We start from the raw sequence: 16,587 nt of genomic DNA, 5'->3' as shown, positions 1-16,587 counted from the left end.
GTGTCTGCGTTGGTTTCCTCCGGATGCTCCGGTTTCCTCCCACAAGCCAAAGATGTGCGGGTTAGGTGGACTGGCCATGCTAAATTGCCCATAGTGTCCAAAACGATTAGGTGGGGTTGTGGGGATATGGTGGATGTGTGGGCTTTCCAGGGACTGGTGCAGACTTGATGGGCCGAATGGCCTCCTCCTGCACTGCAAATATGTTGTGTTGCCCTATTATGTATTTTCTTTCATTCCTTTTTCTTCTCATGTACTTAATGATCTGATGAGCTGCTCGCAGAAAAATACTTTTCACTGTACCTCGATACACGTGACAATAAACAAATCCAATCCAACTCTATGATTCTACTCCTTTGGGTCTTTTCAGTTCCTTTAGATTTCAGCAACCTCTTCTCCATTGGCCTGCATTCGATGGTGACAGTCTCTCATCGGAGTCAGAAGGTATGACCGTGAGTCATGGGCGTGATTCAGCAGACTGAAGTTAAAGTCCGCTTAACGGCACATTTAGCACGGTGTTACTCGCCAACTGCAGGACTGAGAAACACCGCGATGTTAACTGAACCTTGCCGTTATTTTGGCCTCGAGGAATTTCTCCCTGCCAGGTTTGCACATAGAGGGACTCCGACCCCCACCCCACTGCTTTCGGGCCCCCCAAGTTCTTTTGACCCACCGCCCCCCCCCCCCTGCGCACCCCTAAACCTATGGAGGCCCATGGGAATCCCCTGCTCACCCCATCTCTAGCCGACAACCCCTCCTCTCTCCACACACACACCCCCACCCACGGTCCAAGCCCTGGAATTTCCAACCTGATCCTTCAGCTGCAAGCCATTCATTTATTTCTCTTAGTGCGCTGTGATTGACAGCTTCCACAAACACAGGTGCGAGCCTTGCTTTACTCATCTCCCTTCATGGATGAGTAACTCCAAGTGCTGTAACCACAATATTTGCAAACATCAACCACATCGAAGAGGGTTAAATGCATTCCAATCACCCCACCCACCCCCCCTTCACGCTTTAGTGATTTTGAAGTGTAGATCTGGAAATTGACAGCACTTAACTCTCTTTGATCACTATCCGATTGTTCGCCATTATGACAACCACTGCAATATTGATGGTCTGTGCCCAGCCACCCCAACCCCAAGGGAGATATCCCGAATCCACGAGGCAGTCAACGTGTTGTTCCCCACTACTCCCATCCCTGCCCCCCCCCCCTCCCCCCCAGTCCTGGCAGGCACCCACCAGCAAACTCCTTCTGCTCCAGTGTAGAACAATTTTATGAACTTCTCTTACCTCCTCTCTCTCCCACGGAGGCCTTGGTGCCCAGATCCCGCTTTTCAATGCCTATTGTGAACCATGCCCGCATCACTCCCACTTGAGAGGGGCAGTGAATGGCAGAGACACGGAGCACACTGGGTCGGTCCCGTTAATGTAATATAAACACATACAAATGACAGATACGTAGGTACATATAGATACATAGAAGATAGGAGCAGGAGGAGGCCTTTTGGCCGTTCGAGCCTGCTCCGCCATTCATCACGATCATGGCTGATCATCCAACTCAACAGCCTAATCCTGCTTTCTCCCCATAGCCTTTGATCCCATTCTCCCCAAGCGCTATATCCAGCCGCCTCTTGAATATATATATTCAGATTTGCATGCCGATGCCAATGCAGGGCGAGGTTCGCGTTGCGGTGCCCAGCGGGGCCCCGGGGCATGGCATTTGTTTCGGCGCCTGGCGTGGACCCCATTTTTTAACGGTTGCCCAATTCTCTGCCCAATTGCCGAGGGGCGGAGAATTTAGCCCATCAGCTTCCTCCATCATAAGATGTTCGCTGATGATTGCACAATGTTCAGCACCACTCACATGCTGAAGGAGTCCCTGCTAATATCTGAACAACATTCAGGTGTGGGCTGATAAGTGATAAGTAACATCTCCCTTGGCATTTGATGGCATTACCATTGCTGAATCCCCCTCTGTCAGCATTCTGGGGGTTACCATTGACCAGAAACTTAAATGGACTAGCCATATAAATACTGTGGCTACAAGAGCAGGTCAAAGGCTAGGAATCCTGTGGTGAGTAACTCACCTCCTGACCTCCCAAAGACTGTCTACCATCTACTTCGGGAGTGTGATTGAATATTCCCCACTGCCTGGGTGTCTGCACCTCCAACACACTCAAGATGTTCAACACCATTTGGGACAAAGCAGCCCACTGCGGTGTGGGGCCGTGCCGGGGGAGGGGGCGGGAGAGGGAGGGGGAGGGGAGGGGGAGGGGGGAGGGGGGAGGGGGGAGGGGGGAGGGGGAGGGGGGAGGGGAGGGGGAGGGGGGGGAGAGGGGGGAGGGGGGAGGGGGAGGGGGAGGGGGAGGGGGGAGGGGGAGGGGGAGGGGTGGGAGGGAGGGGGGGAGGGGGAGGGGGAGGGGGTGGGAGGGAGGGGGTGGCGGGAGGTGGTGGAATAGCAGTATTGTCACTGGACTTGTAAATCTCTGGGGATCAAGGTTCAAATCCCACCACTACAGATGGTGAAATATGAATTCAATTAAAATCTGCAATTAAAAATCTAATGTTGACCATGAAACTATTGTCGATTGTCATAAAAACCAATCTGGTTCACTAATGTCCTTTAAGGGAAGGAAATCTGCCGTCCTTACCTGGTCTGGCTACATGTGACTCCAGAGCCACAGCAATGTGGTTGACTGTTAACTGCCCCCTCAAGGGCAGTTAGGGGTGGGTAATAAATACTGGCACAGCCTTCAATGCCCACGTCCCATGAACAAATAAAAAAAAACTTCCACCATGTTCAACATTCACTCTCTCCAGTGTAGCACCATTTAGACGCACTGCAGTATGAGGCTCCTTCACAGCACTTTCCAAACCTGCAACCACCTCAGGCAAGGGCAGCAGACACATAGGAACACCACCACCTGCAAAATTCCCTCCATCTTGAATTGGAAATATATTAGTGTCCAGTCTTCCAAGAGTCTCCTCCAATGTAAAACCGGAGATGAGTATATTGTCCAGATACACAAGGAGGGAGTAGAAATTAGGGTTGCCAAAGATCTTGGGCTGGATTCTCCGTTCCTGGGGCTAAGTGCCGGCATGAGAGGAGAATCCGCGGGAGTTTCACGACAGGGAAATCGGCGCAAACCCCTCACCGATTCCAGTACCGGTGTGGGGATAGCACCGGCACTGTGTGAAGCGCCCATGGATCACGCCGAAAACAGCCGGTGAATCGGCGAGTCCCGGGCTGCGCAATCGCAGGGTTGATCACCTGCACCGGTCGCGCCGTAAAACATGGCGCCAGCTGTGCTCAAACCCTGACCCCCCCCCCGCAAACCTCAACCCCCGCCACCCTCCAACAGAACCCCAGCCCTAGCAGAAGCCCCCCCCCCCAGCCAGCGGGACGCATCCCAGACAAGTGCAGCGGTGCTGGACACTGTACGCAGCCGGCACGCCGGGTTTCCGACCACTGGGACCACACATGGCCCACACCATCAGAAACCCGACCCAATCGGGAGTGGAGCATCGCGGGTGAGACGGCAGATGACGTGCCAAAGGCGTTGCAATGATGCGCAGCGCGCAGCCCGATGACGTCAGTTTGGAGGGAGCGGAGCATGGCGGACCAGCGTCAAACTGGCGCCTGCCCCAATTCCGGCGTCAGAATCCATTCTCCACCCAATCACGATTTCAGCATCGGGCTACGGAGAATCCAGCCCCTTATTCAGTACGTGCATGAAGGTGGCTGTGGCATTGCAAAGCCTAAATAGCTTTCCTGTGTTTTCGTAAAGTCCTTCAGATGTTGTTTGGAATGAAGTCTTCCTCAGCAATGGACAGCTGGTTACAGCCATGGAGCAAATGAAGATTGCAACAATACTTTGCAGGATTTGTATTGCTTCCTAAATCCTCGGTTACGGGTAAACATCTCTATGCTATGAGTGCCTGTAATCAGCACAAATTCTCAGCTTCCCACCTTTCTTCTTCACAAGGACTATGGGTGAGGTGTATGGACCCTTGGATGAAGCCTCATTCCAAGGATTCCCAAAGGTACCCCCTGACTTCATCCCAGTAATGTGGTGGAATCCTAAGGTGAGGAATCTTTTCTGGCTGGTCATCCTCAGTCACAATCCTAAGGTTCACCAAGTCGCAGTAACCAATGTCATTGCCATCGTCACTGAAAATTGTTCTGTGCTTGGGAAACATCCAGCTGTTGCTGCCTATGTGTTTCCTCTAACTGGTCAATGTCCATCTTTGAGATAAGATTAGAGATGTCTTCCCCAGTAGGTCCATTCTCCACAACTGTTTCAGGTTTGAAGACACATATAAGAATGTTCAGGAAGATATAAATATCTTTATGCATGAAACTTGCAATCTACAAATATTCTAGCCTTCTCTCCCACAGTGACTAGAGCTGCTCCAAGAATTACAGCAATAGAAAGCTCAGCGAGGTGAGAAACATAATGCTCTCAGGAATAATGTTAACCGGCTGGAGATGGCTGGGATGAGTCTTCAAGTATGGTGATGGCAGACGGGTAGTAGAATAACTCAATTCCATGATACTCAGAGACACTTTGAGTGCGTGAAACAAGGTTGACATCTTTTGACCTCCTCTTGCCAAGGTCATTACACATTGTATGTTCACCATGCATGCTTTGTAGGGATGCCCCAGTGTCTCTCAACACATTCGACCCTAACACCATGGCTATTCTCAACTCCCACAAAACTATCTTTTGTGGCACAAACAAGCAGGAAACTAAGGTTGTGGAAGGTGTGATTGAGGACAGCTTGACATAACCATATTAAGTTCTGTCCAAGACTTGCGAGGTGGAGATTTGAAAGAGTAAAGAGACATCTATCAGCTCACACTGTCCAGCAAGGTGCTCTTTGAAGAATTAGTTGTTAATGGTTGGTACCGGCGATAATCTCGCCCAACAACCCTTAGTCCACCTCCCCATCCTCCTAGCTCTCAGTATAAGGGAGAGTCTGGTGAGGGAGAGAGCATGCTTTCTGGTGTCTCTCTTCCTGCTTTCTGTAGGTGCTGGAGGCAGTCTCTTTTTAAAGTATCCAGCATCACTGTCATTCCAGCACCTCTTTCAAATATCCTTGGATGTGCTTTGGATGTAGAACAGCAAAGATTGGATCTGTGCTTGCTGCATAGCCATCTGCTCTTGTGTCTTCAGCATGATGAGTCACCTCTCAGTTGGTATCCTCCTACCCATTTTTCCCATGATCACGATCGCACACAATTGGGGCTTGTCACCAGTAAGTCTCCTCAATTGCATCTGGACATGCTCACTGCTTAAACTAAGCAAACTTTCAACTTCCTTTCCCTTGTTGGTTCGAAGGAGGGAGCCAGGGGGATGATTCCATTCAACAAGTTTACAAGCTCAACTGCACACCACCAGTCTTCTTCCGAAGGGTCACTTGATTTTTGCAATTTGTTTATGGAACGTGGCTGTTGTTGACTAGGCCAGCACTTATTGCCCATCACAATAGTTACCTCCAGCCTCTCAGGGCTTCTCAGACTTGAGGATACTCTGTGTTGTCCCCACTATCATCTGGCGTCACTAATAGCTGGTTGTATGCTCAAATTCCTCTCATTGGTTCTCCAGGCATTGACATGGACCTTGGAGCTTTCTCTCCACCTTTCACTTTTTCTGCACACTCTTCAGCTCAAACTCATGGCTCCTGGCTCTGCCTGCACAAGGCTCCCAGGGATACCACTCCCTCCCCCGAAGGGACTCACGGGTGCCAACAGATTTCCTCAACTCTTCCTTGCCAGCAGAACCTCGGCCTAGAGCCACCATGGCCAGCGTGGGTCAGTGTGAATTAGATGGACAGCACGATCTCCATGCTTCATGTGTCACACGGGAGGGTTTAAACTAGTATGGCAGGGGGGTGGGCACGGGAGCAATAGGTCAGAAGGTGAGAGCATTGAGGGAGAACTAGGGAATAGGGACAGTGTGGCTCTGAGGCAGAGCAGACAGGGAGAAGTTGCTGAACACAGCGGGTCTGGTGGCCTGAAGTGCATATGTTTTAATGCAAGGAGCATTACGGGTAAGGCAGATGAACTTAGAGCTTGGATTAGTACTTGGAACTATGATGTTGTTGCCATTACAGAGACCTGGTTGAGGGAAGGGCAGGATTGGCAGCTAAACGTTCCAGGATTTAGATGTTTCAGGCGGGATAGAGGGGGATGTAAAAGGGGAGGCGGAGTTGCGCTACTTGTTCGGGGGAATATCACAGCTGTACTGCAAGAGGACACCTCAGAGGGCAGTGAGGCTATATCATAGATTACCATAGCATTTACAGTGCAGAAGGAGGCCATTCGGCCCATCAAGTCTGCACCGGCTCTTGGAAAGAGCACCCTACCCAAGGTCAACACCTCCACCCTATCCCAGTAACCCCTCCCAACACTAAGGGCAACTTTGGACACTAAGGGCAATTTTGGACACTATGGGCAATTTAGCATGGCCAATCCACCTAACCCGCACATCTTTGGACTGTGGGAGGAAACCGGAGCACCCGGAGGAAACCCACGCACACACGGGGAGGATGTGCAGACTCCGCACAGACAGTGACCCAAGCCGGAATCGAACCTGGGACCCTGGAGCTGTGAAGCATTTGTGCTAACCACCATGCTACCGTGCTGCCCCTGGGTAGAGATCAGGAATAAGAAGGGTGCAGTCACAATGTTGGGGGTATACTACAGGCCTCCCAACAGCCAGCAGGAGATAGAGGAGCAGATAGGTAGACAGATTTTGGAAAAGAGTAAAAACAACAGGGTTGTGGTGATGGGAGACTTCAACTTCCCCAATATTGACTGGGACTCACTTAGTGCCAGGGGCTTAGACGGGGCGGAGTTTGTAAGGAGCATCCAGGAGGGCTTCTTAAAACAATATGTAGACAGTCCAACTAGGGAAGGGGCGGTACTGGACCTGGTATTGGGGAATGAGCCCGGCCAGGTGGTAGATGTTTCAGTAGGGGAGCATTTCGGTAACAGTGACCACAATTCAGTAAGTTTTAAAGTACTGGTGGACAAGGATAAGAGTGGTCCGAGGATGAATGTGCTAAATTGGGGGAAGGCTAATTATTACAATATTAGGCGGGAACTGAAGAACATAGATTGGGGGCGGATGTTTGAGGGCAAATCAACATCTGACATGTGGGAGGCTTTCAAGTGGCAGTTGAAAGGAATACAGGACCGGCATGTTCCTGTGAGGAAGAAAGATAAATACGGCAATTTTCGGGAACCTTGGATGACGAGTGATATTGTAGGCCTCGTCAAAAAGAAAAAGGAGGCATTTGTCAGGGCTAAAAGGCTGGGAACAGACGAAGCCTGCGTGGAATATAAGGAAAGTAGGAAGGAACTTAAGCAAGGAGTCAGGAGGGCTAGAAGGGGTCACGAAAAGTCATTGGCAAATAGGGTTAAGGAAAATCCCAAGGCTTTTTACACGTACATAAAAAGCAAGAGGGTACCCAGGGAAAGGGTTGGCCCACTGAAGGATAGACAAGGGAATCTATGTGTGGAGCCAGAGGAAATGGGCAAGGTACTAAATGAATACTTTGCATCAGTATTCACCAAAGAGAAGGAATTGGTAGATGTTGAGTCTGGAGAAGGGGGTGTAGATAGCCTGGGTCACATTGTGATCCAAAAAGACGAGGTGTTGGGTGTCTTAAAAAATATTAAGGTAGATAAGTCCCCAGGGCCTGATGGGATCTACCCCAGAATACTGAAGGAGGCTGGAGAGGAAATTGCTGAGGCCTTGACAGAAATCTTTGGATCCTCGCTGTCTTCAGGGGATGTCCCGGAGGACTGGAGAATAGCCAATGTTGTTCCTCTGTTTAAGAAGGGTAACAAGGATAATCCCGGGAACTACAGGCCGGTGAGCCTTACTTCAGTGGTAGGGAAATTACTGGAGAGAATTCTTCGAGACAGGATCTACTCCCATTTGGAAGCAAATGGACGTATTAGTGAGAGGCAGCACGGTTTTGTGAAGGGGAGGTCGTGTCTCACTAACTTGATAGAGTTTTTTGAGGAGGTCACTAAGATGATTGATGCAGGTAGGGCAGTAGATGTTGTCTATATGGACTTCAGTAAGGCCTTTGACAAGGTCCCTCATGGTAGACTAGTACAAAAGGTGAAGTCACACGGGATCAGGGGTGAGCTGGCAAGGTGGATACAGAACTGGCTAGGCCATAGAAGGCAGAGAGTAGCAATGGAGGGATGCTTTTCTAATTGGAGGGCTGTGACCAGTGGTGTTCCACAGGGATCAGTGCTGGGACCTTTTCTCTTTGTAGTATATATAAATGATTTGGAGGAAAATGTAACTGGTCTGATTAGTAAGTTTGCAGACGACACAAAGGTTGGTGGAATTGCGGATAGCGATGAGGACTGTCGGAGGATACAGCAGGATTTAGATTGTCTGGAGACTTGGGCGGAGAGATGGCAGATGGAGTTTAATCCGGACAAATGTGAGGTAATGCATTTTGGAAGGTCTAATGCAGGTAGGGAATATACAGTGAATGGTAGAACCCTCAAGAGTATTGAAAGTCAAAGAGATCTAGGAGTACAGGCCCACAGGTCATTGAAAGGGGCAACACAGGTGGAGAAGGTAGTCAAGAAGGCATACGGCATGCTTTCCTTCATTGGCCAGGGCATTGAGTATAAGAATTGGCAAGTCATGTTGCAGCTGTATAGAACCTTAGTTAGGCCACACTTGGAGTATAGTGTTCAATTCTGGTCGCCACACTACCAGAAGGATGTGGAGGCTTTAGAGAGGGTGCAGAAGAGATTTACCAGAATGTTGCCTGGTATGGAGGGCATTAGCTATGAGGAGCGGTTGAATAAACTCGGTTTGTTCTCACTGGAACGAAGGAGGTTGAGGGGAGACCTGATAGAGGTATACAAAATTATGAGGGGCATAGACAGAGTGGATAGTCAGAGGCTTTTCCCCAGGGTAGAGGGGTCAATTACTAGGGGGCATAGGTTTAAGGTGAGAGGGGCAAGGTTTAGAGTAGATGTACGAGGCAAGTTTTTTACGCAGAGGGTAGTGGGTGCCTGGAACTCGCTACCGGAGGAGGTAGTGGAAGCAGGGACGATAGGGACATTTAAGGGGCATCTTGACAAATATATGAATAGGATGGGAATAGAAGGATACGGACCCAGGAAGTGTAGAAGATTGTAGTTTAGTCGGGCAGCATGGTCGGCACGGGCTTGGAGGGCCGAAGGGCCTGTTCCTGTGCTGTACATTTCTTTGTTCTTTGTTGTTGTTCAACATCCAGAAAGTCGCCACTTTCTGCTCATCCCTTTTATCATTGAAGTGATTTTATCCTTAATCATTAACCTATTCCTCCTTGGCCATTGGTGTGGGAGCTGTTGGTATGCTTCTGGTGCTTATCAGAGATCCATGTTAGTGCTACACAGGTTTCTCACACACTGCAGGAAAAACATTCAGGAAAGCTGATATGAAAGTCAGTAAACTCCACTGTATTTGAAAATACTTCCAAAACATTGGAAATGACCCTCAAGACAGTGAATTCAGGGTCTCAGCACAAATCCTATAAGCACCAACCTGTCATTGAGAATGGCCACCAGCGTGAAGATCTCATCAAAGCCCTGGAGAGGGGTTTCAGAAGGAGAAAAACACCGGGGCCTGTGTTTCAGGGGCTCCATGCCCAATAGCAGCTTTTGCCTTTGCCTTTACCGACCGCACTGACTTTCTACCAAGTGGCGGCCAGCTCACCCGTCGGGGTACTCTCGCACACGTGCAGTGGGTGCGCCACTCTGGGACAATGTTCCAGTTCCAGCTCCAAATCCAATTACCCTGGAATGAGAGGATGAGTCCATGTGACCATTGACAGCCAGGGTGCATTCTGGGCAATGTAGTCTGCAATTAGCCACGTTCTCACTCTTCTGTATAGCTGCTTCCTGCTTTCAAGTTAATTGGTTGATGCTAATTTACTGGAAGGTTTTCCTACTTTTAAACTTGTAAGTGAAACAGTCATACACCAATCAAGTTATTGTCACTGTTACAGATATTCTCATTCGTACAAGGGATTTTTGTCTGCAGTGCTTGCTAGGTTGAAGACTTTTAAATGTCGTTGTCTGGATCTTGCATAGAGCCAGGTTCAAAGAAGCGATCCTAGTTGCATAATACGAATAACCTGGCTGTATGTACTTGTCTGACAAAGCTGTGAATGTAAAGTATCAAACTGTAATGTGAGCATTCAATGCGTTCTGGAGTGGAGGCATAAAGTACAAAATCCAAGAGGTTTTGCTAAACCTATATAAAACAGTTCAACTCCACTGCAACTGTGGTTCCCAATTTCTGTGCATTCAAAGGATGTGAGGGAGAGGGTTCAGAGAGGGGTGGGTACAGGATAAGGGACCCAGAAACAGGAGGAACACTAGAACCCATGATTTCTCTCCCTGGCGCCTGGATCACGCTCTTTAAAAGCTTCCCACAGGGTCACCAACCTGAAACGCTAACTCTATTTCTCACTCCACGGATTGTGCCTGATCCACTTAGTGTTTCCAACATTTTTATTTCAAATTTTCCGCACTTGTATCTTGCTCTTGAAATTTTCATTGTCTATTTTGCAGACATCCATCAAGTACACCAACGAGCCGCCTCAGGGAGTGCGGGCAGGGCTGAAAAGAACATTTACTGGGATCTCTCAAGATCAAATAGAATACTCAAACCTGCCCATGTGGAAACCACTCCTGTATGCAGTCGCTTTCCTGCACACCACTGTCCAGGTAATAAATCCCAGACTGACTCTGCAGTACTCTGATCGTATATTCTAGAATTATGCTCATTCAGTGAGTGGGGTTGACCACATCCCTGAAGGCAAGGATATTGTTGAACCTGAGGGGTGATGTTAACTCTGCTTGTTCATCAAATACTGAGTAGATATCCAGCACGCACTGACACCCCACTATCTTCTACGTAACCTGATTTCTGAGCAGGCAGCAATGATGCTCACCTAAAGTCATTGGGGGCTTCTTTAAATTTGCATTATTGAGCTGAACTGCAATTTTAAGTGTGACCTAAGCGAGTAAGCTGATGTAGCTTACTCAAAACAAGCAGAAAGATAAAGCTAATTGGTGGCAGGGAGCACTGAGGGAACCAGGAAGTCACTGGCCAGCACCACAGAACCAATAGCTGGAAAGAAGTTAAGTCACAGGGAAGGAGCTTGAGAGGATCTCACAGGAGATGGCAGAGCCTGGGGCACCAATGTCATCCCAAATCTTACCTATGGTATTCAAAAGAGCACTCCAGACCCTCCTGATACCACAAAGAATGTTTTTTTTTTAAAGTTTAAAATAAATCCTTTTGGGCCTCTTCCAGATTTGAATTGTAATTTTCCCTCAACACCATCATCTCTACTTTCCTGGCCTAGTTTTCACCAGATAGGGAAGTCCAAAATCATGTCTCATTTCTAACAATTTGTCCAAAAAGATTGCCTTTGCTACATGAACTGTTGTGCTTTACCCAGAAGTTGTACCTCCAAATCTCCTATTATGCCATAGCGTTTCTGTCTTGCTGCCCTGATCTTTGTGTTTATACATCCTCCCCACTGCATTTCAACTATCATCAAATCTGCACACAACTCTCAACAGGGTCTTGAATCCATTGCTTTACTCTGTCCACATTGTTCCCACTTCCTTGTCATCTTTTGGATGTTAATAAAACCATCAAAAATAAACAAATCAGGCATTTACAAACCTCTTCAAAAGACAATTCCACTTTGGAGCTCATACAATTGTGAATTGAACACACGGTTGTGAATTAAATACACAGCCATTCAAACTCTACTTGGAAAAGTGCTCTCAAATAACTTTCAAAATATACAGAGAGTCATCAAAACATTTTAAATCCCATTAAGTGTTCATAAAACTGTCAATCAAAACCAAGCTCACAGTCCCCTTGACAGTTGTGTCAACAACCCCTGCTGAGCTAAATCCATTAGTGGGCATGAAAAATTTCAGCCAAGCATTCATAATGGAATTACAAAACACAGCCCTGTCAACAACTAGAGCTGAATCAATTCAGGCCTTTTGAAATAGTAGAGTAGATATTCATTTGGTCCGCAGATCCAAAATGCTGAACTGAAGCCAGTACTACGCCACTGATTCAAAACACTGGACCGTGAATTAATGTAAAGATTAAAGTACAGAGTCAAATTACACATTTCTATACTGCTAAGTGCATGTGAGTTCTTTTGCCACAGGATCATGTACTCTAATGCATCGGAAACCTTTTAGAATGCTTCTGAATCTGATGGTCACTTATCTTGTGCAAAGTCCAGTCATCTATTAGTCCATTAAAAATACTCAAATTATTAGCCAGCATCTAGTTATGCCATTGGCAACAACTTTTAAACTTACCTGTGAAAAGGTTCCTGACTCCAGAACAGGCATCCTCCATGGTTCACAAACCTTCTGATCTGACATGGTTCACTCCAGTGAGTTCCACACTCTTGCCACTCTTTGGGAGACGAAGTGTCTTCTAAAGTCCCTATTGGATTTCTTGGTAACTGTGTTACATTGATGGTCTCTAGATCTGTTCTTCCCCACAGGAGGAAACATTCTGTGTCCACTCAATCAAAACATTTCATAATTTGAAATATCTCAATTAGGTCACCCCTCAACCTCTTTTTCTCAGGATAAGAAACACACTGGTGGTCTCCCAGCCACCCAGCTCTCTGACTCCTAAAACTGATAAGTGTTTTACAGGAAGGAGGCAGGAGCTGAAATGAAAATCACTTATTGTCACAATTAGGCTTCAAATGAAGTGACTGTGAAAAGCCCCTAGTTGCCACATTCCAGTGCCTGTTCAGGGAGGCTGGTACAGGAATTGAACTGTGCTGCTGGCCTGCCTTGGTCTGTTTTCAAAGCCAGCGATTTAGCCCTGTGCTAAACCAGAGCTGAACAGAATGTGAAGAAAAATGCCAATGGCAGCTTCAGGATCTGTATAAGCAAGTCAGTGATTGACAGAGAGGTAAAGATCTGGTCTGGCTTGGTCCCCCAAGCAAATGTCAGCAGTTGAGGAATCTTGAGATTTTCCAACATTAAATACTGGAAACGGGTTCAATCTGATTTATTTAGAATTTTACAAAATGAGTGAAATAGAAGTGATTAAGCCTCTATTTTTACTTCCTCTTAAATGTTAGGAACGGCGGAAGTTTGGTCCACTGGGATGGTGTATTCCATATGAGTTTAACTCTTCAGATTTCACAGCCAGTGTCCAGTTCATACAGAACCACCTGGATGATTGTGACAAAAAGAAGGTGCGTTTGGATCTGTTGCGTGTTGTAATGTTGATTGAGAACATACTGTAATCAGTTTTCCCGTAACAAACAATTCCTCAATGTCACACCTAAAAAGGATAGAATAGAGTTCTTGATAAATGCTAAACTTTGGAAACAGTGGCACAGTGGAGGTCCAAAGAAACTTAGGGAACTGCAAAATAAATGGTTAGAATGTCATGAGCAGGTACAGGAAACAATTAAAAGTGCTGATTGGAATACTTGCCTTTATAAACAGAATCGCAAACTTGGGAAGGACTTGATTGAAACACGTAAGATCCTGATGGGCCTTGACAGGGTAGAGGTGGTGGCATAGTGGTATTGTCGCTGGACTAGTAATCCAGAGTCCCAGGATAATGATCTAGGGCACCCGGGTTCGAATCCTACCATGGCAGGTGATGGAATTTAAACTCAATAAAATATCTGGAATTAGAAATCTAGTGATGACCATGCAACCATTGTCGATTGGTGCAAAAACCCATCTGGTTCACTAATGTTCTTTTGAGAAGGAAATCTGCCATGCTTACCTCGTCTGGCCTACATGTGATTCCATACCCACAGCAATGTGGTTGACTCTTAACATGCCCTCAAGGGCAATTAGGGATGGGCAATAAATGCTGACACAGCCTGCGATGCCCACATCCCATGAACACATTTTTAAAAATGTGGAGAGGATGTTTCCTTGTGTGGGAGAATCTAGAAGTAGGGGTTCACTGTTTAAAAATAAGGGCCGCCCATTTAAAATGGAGATGAGGTGAATTTGTTTCTGTGGGTCTTCAGTGTTTGGAATTCTCTTCCTGAAAAGGCAATGGAAGCAGATTTGCATTTCCTATCAGGTCTGCCATGATTTTATTAAATGGCAGAGCGGGATCAAGGGGTCGAATGGCCTATTCCTGTTCCTCGGTCATTTGACATATTGGCATTGGTGAGAATGGAACAGAGGTTCACTAAAATGATACCTGATATGATAGTCACTACACATATATAGTGGCCAAGGATGAGTATTGGATATTCAAAGGAATTTAACATTTTGAAGAGATAGGAAGAAAGGAAAGGGTGGTGGGGTAGATCAGTTCACTAGTGAGAAATGATCTTGGCATGGCAAATAAAGGCAATCAGTTTGGGTGGAGATAGGAAATCGCAAAGGCAGGCAGTCACTGGTAGGAGTAGTTCATAGCCCCCTGAACAGTACCATCACTGTAGGGAAGAGTATAAATCATGAAATATGGGGGCTTGTAATGACATTGATCATGGGTGATCTTCACAAATATTGGGCAAAGCAAATTAGCAAAGATAGAGATGAGGATAAGTTCATAGAGTATTTGTGATAGTTACTTGGAAATTGTGGAACCGACCAGGGAACAGTCTATGTAATGTGCAATGATACAGGATTAATGATCATTACCCAGCATTTGGATGACACAAATGTTATTTGCAGTGGTGAGTTCAAGCTTGGATCCTTTACACATTTTGCTGCATTTGAAGCAATCCATGCCGAAATGCAGCAAGGCTGATAAGTGGCAAGTTACATTCGTGCCACACAAGTGTCAGGCAATGACCATCTTCTCCAAAAGAGGATCTAACCACCGCCCCTTGACATTCAGTGACATTACCATTGCTGAATCTCCCACAATCAGCATCATGGGGTTTATCATTGATCAGAAACTGAACTGGTCTATCCATATTAATACTGTGGCTACCAGGGCAGGTCAAAGGTTAGGAATCCTACGGCGAGTAACTCACCTCCTGACCCCCCCAAAGTTTGTCCACCATTTACAAGGCACAAGTCAGGAGTGTAATGGAATACTCTACAATTGTTTGGATGAGGGCAGCTCCAACAACAATCAAGAAGCTTGACACCATCCAGGGCAAAGCAGCCCACTTGATTGTTCCCCCTTCCACAAACATTCAAATCCTCCACCACCGACGAACAGTGGCAGCCGTAAGTACCATTTACAAGATGCTCTGCAGTAACTCACTAAGGTTCCTTAGGCAGCACCTTCCAAAACCCACGACCATTACCATCTAGAAGGCCAAGAGCAGTAGATACCTGGGAACCCCACCACCTGGAGATTCCCCTCCAAGTCACTCACCACCCTGACTTGAAAATATATCACTGTTCCTTCATTGTCGCTGGGGCAACATCCTGGAACTCCCTCCTTAAGAGCACTGTGGGTGTACCTACACCTGAAGGACAGAGCACAGTGGGTGTACCTACACCTGAAGGACAGAGCACTGTGGGTGTACCTACACCTGAAGGACAGAGCACAGTGGATGTACCTACACCTGAAGGACAGAGCACAGTGGGTGTACCTACACCTGAAGGACAGAGCACTGTGGGTGTACCTACACCTGAAGGACAGAGCACAGTGGGTGTACCTACACCTGAAGGACAGAGCACAGTGGGTGTACCTACACCTGAAGGACAGAGCACAGTGGGTGTACCTACACCTGTTCAAGAAGGCAGCTCGCCACCACCTTCTGAAGAGCATCTAGGGATAGACAAAAAATGCTGGACAGCACGGTAGCGCAGTGGGTTAGCCCTGCTGCCTCACGGCGGCGAGGTCCCAGGTTCGATCCCGGCTCTGGGTCACTGTCCGTGTGGAGTTTGCACATTCTCCCCGTGTTTGCGTGGGTTTCGCCCCCACAATCCAAAGATGTGCAGGGTAGGTGAATTGGCCACACTAAATTGCCCCTTAATTGGAAAAAAATGAATTGGGTACTCTAAATTTATTATTTTTTTTAAATGCTGGCCTAACCAGCGACACCCACATAATAATAATAATCTTTTACTGTCACAAATAGGCTTACATTAACACTGCAATCAAGTTACTGTGAAAATCCCCTAGTCGCCTTGTTTCAGCGCCTGTTCGGGTACACAGAGGGAGAATTCAGGATGTCCAATTCACCTAACAGCATGTCTTTCGAACTTGCGGGAGGAAACCGGAGCACCCGGAGGAAATCCACGCAGACAGGGGGAGAGCATGCAGACCCCGCACAGACAGTAACCCAAGCCGGGAATCCAACCTGGGACCCTGGCGCTGTGAAGCAACAGAGCTAACCACTGTGCTACCATGCCGCCCATAAAATCCCATAAATTAATTTTTAAAAAGACACATGCGAACACAACCACCTGGAGGTTCCCCTCCAAGCCACTCTCCATCCTGATTTGGAATTATATCGCTGTTCCTTCACTGCCACTGGGTCAACATCTCAGCACTGTGAATTTATGTAGCTGTTCAAGAAGGCAGCTCACCAGCCTCCTGTACCAGCCTC

General features: G+C 47.3%; 1 protein-coding gene across 1 annotated transcript in view; it reads left to right on the top strand.

Moving 5' to 3' along the window:
- Window positions 1-16,587, top strand: part of LOC140411190 (dynein axonemal heavy chain 8-like) — a 2,783,184-nt gene that overhangs the window by 2,664,535 nt on the left and 102,062 nt on the right. Inside the window, exons 85-86 of the mRNA XM_072500280.1 lie at window positions 10,604-10,759; window positions 13,177-13,293. Of these exons, the coding sequence (XP_072356381.1) occupies window positions 10,604-10,759; window positions 13,177-13,293 (273 nt within the window). The remainder of the gene's footprint in view (window positions 1-10,603; window positions 10,760-13,176; window positions 13,294-16,587) is intronic.

The sequence above is a fragment of the Scyliorhinus torazame genome, chromosome 4 (assembly GCF_047496885.1).
Source record: "Scyliorhinus torazame isolate Kashiwa2021f chromosome 4, sScyTor2.1, whole genome shotgun sequence".
Lineage (NCBI taxonomy): Eukaryota > Metazoa > Chordata > Chondrichthyes > Carcharhiniformes > Scyliorhinidae > Scyliorhinus > Scyliorhinus torazame.
Note: the sequence above shows the minus strand (reverse complement) of the source record. Positions and strands in the feature narration are given on the sequence as shown.